General features: G+C 50.6%; 1 protein-coding gene across 2 annotated transcripts; it reads left to right on the top strand.

Moving 5' to 3' along the window:
- Positions 1 to 581: 581 nt before the first annotated feature.
- On the top strand, positions 582 to 6,940 carry Litaf (lipopolysaccharide induced TNF factor). 2 transcript variants are annotated; one of them, XM_010609997.3, is made up of 3 exons: positions 582 to 839; positions 2,865 to 3,015; positions 6,131 to 6,940. In XM_010609997.3, exons 1-3 carry the CDS (start codon positions 614 to 616, stop codon positions 6,237 to 6,239), a joined length of 486 nt encoding a protein of 161 aa, XP_010608299.1. In that variant the 5' UTR covers positions 582 to 613; the 3' UTR covers positions 6,240 to 6,940. The 2 variants fall into 2 exon arrangements, with proteins under 2 accessions (XP_010608299.1, XP_019060917.1); XM_019205372.2 differs by having other exon boundaries at positions 583 to 839; positions 2,862 to 3,015.
- Positions 6,941 to 7,171: the final 231 nt, after the last annotated feature.

The raw sequence follows: 7,171 nt of genomic DNA on the forward strand, positions 1-7,171 counted from the left end.
ACACGACCAAAAGGGGCACACGTCTCAACTGTACAACTCATTTTCATAAAGTGAACAAATCCATGAAATCAGCCCCCAGGTTGGAGACCCCTGCAGAGCACCTCCGAGCCCTCCGAGACTTCCCCCTGCAGCCAATGGCCTGCCCTCTCCCAGTGTCTCAGCCCAGTGTTTGGCTCACAGTCCCGCGTCCGGGCTGCTCTTGCTCACACTTTATTCTCAGTAGTTTGTGGTTGGTTTTTGAATACTCTTGTCATTTCCATCCCCCGGCACAGCAAGTGAAAACTGCACTGGCTTAAAAAAGAAGAAGTGCTGGATGTGGGAAAAGAACATTTTGTTGGGTCCTGGTTTGTGGTCTGAAGAAGAAATTGCTCAAATTTGGTTGATGTCTCTCCTGGGTTTGGGTGATGTGGGAGGCTGTTTACTTTTTATCTTTACTTAGGAAAGCTTCTGTTAAGATGAGCATTCTTGGGTCTGGAAGGGGCATTTCCTCCCCTCCTTACTTGTGGATGAGGCTGGTTCTATCCTTTTCTCAGAGGGGAAAGGAAAGGTTAAAGGTGGGCAGAGCAGGTGAGTGAATTTCTTACCGGTGTGTTCTGTTCTTGCTGTAGGTAACATGTCGGTTCCAGGACCTTACCAGGCAGCCCCCGGGCCTTCCTCGGTGCCCACTGCGCCCCCATCCTATGAAGAGACAGTGGGAGTTCACAGTTACATGCCAGCGCCTCCAGCCCCGGGGCCAGGACCGACCACGGGGCTCATGACAGGCCCGGATGGGAAGGGCGCAAACCCTCCTTTGTATTACACCCAGCCAATGCCCATCCTCAACCCCAGTGCCAACACAAGTAAGTGGGGCCTCTCCTCCCACCCCAGTCTCCCTCATCTCCACCCTGGCCTGAGGACTCGAGTCAGGGATGACCGGAGTGTGGGCGGTACCACCTCAGCCTTCACCCTGAAATTTCAGAGTCTTCAGATTTCACGTCGGTGAGGCCCGTGGGTTTTCCATAACAAAATATGGTTTAGAGAGAGGTGTGGTGGTGCCTGACTGTAATCCCTGCACTTTGGGAGGCTGAGGCAGGAGGATCACAAGTTTGAGTCCTGCCTGGGCATTTTACCAAGACCCTGTCACAAAATAGAGCTAAAAGGGATGGAAGAAATAATTTAGGGACTTTCCTACGTCACCCTAGTCACATTGGGCGCAACTAGCTGTCCTAGGGGAACTGGGGAATGGGAGCTTATGTTTGTATCAGACTGTTCACATGACCTCCTGTGCCTCAGTTTTCCTGTCTGTGGAATAGGACTCAGCCGTTGCCTGCTTCCTGGGATTATTTAGATGAGATACTGTTCCTGACGCCAAGCACAGACAGCGCCAGCACTGGCTGGGCTCAGTTTGACCCCTTGAAGGTTTGGAGGAAAATGAGAGAATAACTGTAGACTTTATTTATTTGTTTATTTTTTGGTGCCAGGGATCAGACTCAGGACCTTGCGCTTGCCAGGCAAGCACAGAGCCACTGAGTTACATCCCCTACACTTGAATAACTTATTCTTAAACCAGGAAATCCTTCCCACAACTTACATGTTAGTGCCCGAGTATGCCTCAGCTCTGCTTTAGTGGGAGGACTGTTTCTGTGGGTGTCACTGAGCTCGGTAGCTCTGGGCAGCAGTGAATCCCCCCAACACATAGGCTACATGAATGGCATTCTAACAACGTACCGAAAAGGAGCGGAAGGGAGTCACTGTGACAGAAAACACGAGCTCGAGCGACTTGATCGTGGTACCCGTACCTGCTCGCACATCCCTCCACCTCCTCATTAGTTTGTACACTCGCTGTGTGTAGGGACAGCCTTGTCTTCCAGGGCTGGGTGTGCCTCTCCTGCCTCCTTAGCTCTGCCCTCAGGGGGCCCCTACAGGAGGCTGTGTGACACCAGCGGACTAGGCTGCTTAGAGCCCTCACGTCGGTCTTCCCAGGAACTCTGTTAACTCCGTAACTTCACACCCTGAAGCTCAGGTCCGGGTAGCCTATCGACCACCCCCATCTGATTCCGTAATGTCGAAGCTGCGTACCTGTAACCAGCTCACCTCCCTCCTCCTGGTAACCACTAATCTGTGGCTACAGACATTGGGGCTGAAATCCACCCCTTCGCTGTTCCTCCGTTTATTTTCCGTGGACCACCCGAGTGGAACCCCTCAAGGGCCTGAAAGGCAGTTTGGGGAGCAGGGCCCAGACCTGCTGGCTCAGAGCTGCGGAGCAGCCCCACATCCTGTGGTTGTGGAATCTGCCCACGAGGTGCACCCAGCCTCTCCCCATCTCCTGCTCTTCCCCACAGACCCTGGCCCACCATTCAGTTTGCAGTATCTGTGACTGCTCTAGGGACCCTTGAGTGGAGTCAGGCGATGCCTGTGTTTTTGCGACTGGCTCATTTCGCTCAGTGGTATGTCCTCAAGGTTCCTACATGGTAGCAGGCATCGGGATTTCCTTCCTCTTTGAGGCAGAATAATGCTCCACTGTGTGGATAGAACCACACTTTTATTTCTCCATTCATCTGTAGGTGGCCACTTGGCTGTCACGAACCAGTGGTGGTGTTTCTTTTCTTTTCTGTAATGGGAATTGAACCCAGGGCCTTCGCATAGAGCCGCTTCTCCAGCCTTTGTTTTTTATTTCCAGACAGGGCCTCATGAAGTTGCTGAACTTGCAGTCCTCTTGCCTCAGCCTCCCAGGATGCTGGAGGTTACGGGTGTGTGCTATCCTCATGCCTGGCCCAGCACGGCTGGGAATGGCTGTTGGAGGCCTTGTTCTTTTGTCTCTGTGGTTTACTGAACTCCTCTTCCTTGTTTACAGAGCTGCATTTCTCTTTCCTTTTTCACAGCAGTTCAGACTGTCTTCGTGCAGCAGCCCGTGTCCTTTTTTGACCGCCCCATCCAGATGTGCTGTCCTTCCTGCAACAAGATGATCGTGACTAGGCTGTCCTACAATGCTGGTGCCCTCACCTGGCTGTCCTGCGGGAGCCTGTGCCTCCTGGGGTGAGTGCACGGCCTGCCCTCTTGGGCCCTACAGGGGTTCCCAGCTGCAGCAGAATGGATGTTCAGCGCGGGGACTTCCTTGGGTGGGGACCGTCCTACGCATGGTAGAGTATTTATTTTGGTGGTGCTGGAGATCAAACTCAGAGCCTGTGCATGCTAGGCAAGTACTGTACCTCTGAGCTACATCCCAGCCCCTGGTGTAGATGTCTTTCAGCGTCCCTGGCCTCTACCCACCAGACAGACGCCTCTAACCCCCTCCCATGTTGTAACCCGCGCTCCCCATGTGGGTGCAGAGTCCTCCCAGTTGAGAACCCTGCTCGTAGGCACATGGGCACCTGGAACCCAGTGCCCCTCATTTCTTTTTGCCCTGCCTGGTCTCTCGCTGGTGTGTGGGGACAGGCAGAGCAGCCACCCACCTGCACGGAGGGTGGTACCCTTAGGGTTTCTTTCCCTCCTAGAATTTCAGGGCCTACATAGTAATGTCCCGAGGGAAGCTTTAAACAGGCTGTACATTAACATGCTTCATAGTAATCTCTTCCAAACTTCTTATCCTTTTATGACCTCAAGTATCTTTGCCATTTTCTTTTGGGGGGGTTGCATAAATATTTGTGTCTGTACTAAGGGAATTATATTATATATTTTTGGGGGAGTACTGGGGATCAAACGCGGGAACTTGCACTTGCGAAGCAGGTGGCAGAACCACTGGGCTAAATCCCCAGCCCCCGAGGGTGTTGTATTTAAAGAGGTAATCTTTTCTGCTCTGGGAGAGAAATGTGAGGAAACGCGATTGAATTTTTTTTTCCCAAGCAGGTAATGATAGGCGCCTTCCTCCTGGCCATGGGGTCTGCTCTGAACCTTGGCTCCGTTGTTTGCCTTGGAGGAAACAGGGTTTGTAAGCTTCTCTGCAGGAGCCTTTTGCTCCTGAGGACCGGCTCGTGCCTCGTCTTCGTGAGCCTGTGATGTTAGGTCGGGAAAGAACAATATTTCTCTTCCTCCCTCAGAGAAGGGCTCAAAAGCCCAGATCACCTGTCAGCTTCTTGGAGGTCACCATTAAGTGGGGCCAAAGGTGATTTAGCTAGGTTTCTTGGCACCTGATTCCCTGCCTTGCCCATAGCCTCGAGTGCAGGCTGTTGCTTTTATTTCCTGGCCAGAAAAGGTGAAATACAAATTCGTTACCTTTGAATATTTATATTAAAGCTAATTTTTATCTTTGAAATCAGGGAAAAATAGAATACAAAGGAATAGTGCAGGTTAGCCTCTGCTGATCTGGCTTTTGAAATGGAGCAGCCTTAAGCCAGGTGTGGTGGCACACGCCTGTAATCCCAGCGCTGGGGAGGCTGAGGCAGGAGGATTGCTGTTAGTTCAAGACCTACGTAGTTCCATAGTTCCAGGTCAGTCTCAACTACATGGTGAGACCAGACCCTGTCTAAAAAAAAAAAAGAAGAAGAAGAAGAAGAAATGGAGCAGTCTTTGTGCCCCTCCTGTCCCCCTCCTTAACTGTGATGGAGTGGGCTCTGATCTCCTCACTCTAGCTGTGTGACCGTGGGCAAGTGGCTTCGTCTCTGTGCTTTTGTTTTTCCCCATCTTTAACCTCATGGCTACTGAAGGAAGATAAGGTCAGTGAGTGTATGAAGTGCTGCCTGGATTTGAACTTGGTAAGCTCACACACGAGGAGGAAATGCCTTTCACGAGACCGTTTCCTCATCAGAATAGCTCTAGATTCTGCCTTATGTGACTCGGCACCTCCCTGTAAAAGTGTTGAATTTTACCTACATTTTCGGTGATCCGGCAACCACCACTCCACTGTCTGTCTGTGGATCGAAATTCCTCATAGTGGTGGAACTTTCAGTGCTTGTCGTTTTGGGACCTGCATGTCACAGCGCCGGTCCCGGGATGCATGATGATCTTGCCTGAGTGTGTGGATGGCGTAGCGAAGGCGTTGTCATGTGGGGGACTCAGCTCGGTTGCTCTGAGCAGCAGCTTCTCCGAGGAAGATCTGAAGACACAGGCCTATCAGCTATGGCCCCAGGTTCCGTGCAGCCCACACCTGGTTGAGTGTTCCTGGAGCCCAGCCACACCTATTAAGGAATTCATACCTTTTTAGGAATTCTCTACAGCTGTCACAAGGGGAGGATCGCACAGTTAAAACCCAGCCCGCCTGGCCCATTGAAACTAAAATATGTACTCTGCAGCCTTTCAGAAAAATGCTTAGGCTGGGGACTTAGCTCAGTGGCATTTCACCTGCCTTGCAAGCCCGAGGTCCTGAGTTTGATCCAGAAAAAAGAATTTTTTTTACCAACCCTGATCTAAGACTCTAAAGGATGCTCAAATGACCTCAGATACCAAAATACACCCGGGACAGTCTGTGTGACAGGTGTAGGGTCACATCTGCAGTGTGTTAGTCCTTCTTGTGGACTCAGTGGGGTCTTAATTTTCCAAGAGCTGCTGTGAGGGGCCTCTAGTGGTGCTGTCGTGGCTGCCTCAATGTCCTGCATTGATGCTATGATCTTTCACGGTCCCTTTGACTTGGAACAGCTGGGAGTTACAGGTGCCAGATCTGGATAATAATAAGCTGGAGGGCTGGGATTTAGCTCAGTGGTTCTGCCACCTGTCTCGCAAGCACAAGAACCGTAGCTTGATCCCCGGTACCAAATAATAATAATAGGAGCTAATAATAATGATAATAATAATAGCCAGATGAAGACACAGTACAATCAGCAGTCAGCTCCCGCATTCACTGTACTTTTTGATCACTTCTCTTCAAGACACTCATGAAAGAGGACTTCCAGACCTGCTTGAGAGAATGGCAAGAAAGATAGGACAAGTGTTTGAAGCAAGGGGAATAATTTTGAGGAAATTAGTAGTAATGCGTTTTTTACTGTAATTAAAAAAATTTTTTTTTTTTTTTGAAGACAGGGTGAGTTCAGGCTGACCTTGCACTCACTATGTAGCCCAGGCTGGCCTCGAACTCTCAGCGATCCTCCTAGGTTTTGATCACATTGTCGAGTCACATCTGCAGGTTCTGAGTTAGAACGTGGACGTGGGGCTTTGGGGGGCACCATCCAAGCTGTCGCGGTGGGTAACGTGGTCCCTGTGTGACCTTTTGTCCTCCCAGGTGCATCCTGGGCTGCTGCTTCATCCCCTTCTGCGTGGACGCCCTGCAGGACGTGGACCACTACTGTCCCAACTGCAAAGCTCTCCTGGGCACCTACAAGCGCTTGTAGGACATGGCCAGGCACGGAGAGAGCTGCTGCGAGCTGCAGGAAGTTGCCTGAATCTCACCCAGCCCGCCCCGGAACAGGCTCGCCTCCAGCGGTCCCATCTCTCCACCTTCATATCTTCTTTTGGGGGGTGGGGGCGGTTGTCGCAAAAGTAACGAACCTCCGAACCCCAGAAATTGCTGCTTGGAGAGATGTACAGGCGATGCAGAGACGTGGACCTTGAGTGTGGGTTCAAGGGTTTCCTGCCTACCCACGGCCCCAAGGCCGCCCTGACTGTGACGCCGCCCCTCTGATATCCTCCAGTGAGTTGCCTTCCGGCCTCAGTGGGCCCTTCTGTTGGTCTCCTACTGAGAAGCCACAGTTTGCCTTATTTTTGAGACTCTTGTGCCTGGCCCTCGGCTGAAGCAGCTTGTAGCGCCTGTCATCCTGTCCTCTCACGCCTCATGACAAAAATCTTGCCTTAGAGACTGTATGGGTTTGCCTCTTAGATTCTGTAATTGCAGACTTTTTTTTTTTTTGGGGTATCAGGGATTGAACTCAGGTCCTTGTGCTTGCAAGGCAGGCGGTGGAACCACTGAGCTAAATCCCTGGCAATTGCAGACTTTTTTGGCACTCAAGCTCACTTTAATTTCTTAATGTTCTTTCAAGTGCAAGGAAGGGATATTAACACCCACTGGACACAGATAGATCCATGAGGTCATAAATACAAAAGCAAAGAAAGTTAGGTCTGGATTTTATCATTGTTCTGCCTTCCCTTGTTTCTTTCAGATCCTCAGCTCCACTTTATATGAAGGGATTATTATTATTATTTTTTTTAATGGCTGATAGTATTAACAGCTTTCCTGACCTCCTTTTGGTCTTAAACACATTTGAGCCTAATTTGGAAAGGAGGGTTTTACAGACTTGTTTTCTGTAACCAGATGATGGGTATCGTT

The sequence above is a fragment of the Fukomys damarensis genome, unplaced genomic scaffold (assembly GCF_012274545.1).
Source record: "Fukomys damarensis isolate Sample0158 unplaced genomic scaffold, DMR_v1.0_HiC HiC_scaffold_34, whole genome shotgun sequence".
Taxonomy (NCBI): Eukaryota; Metazoa; Chordata; class Mammalia; order Rodentia; family Bathyergidae; genus Fukomys; species Fukomys damarensis.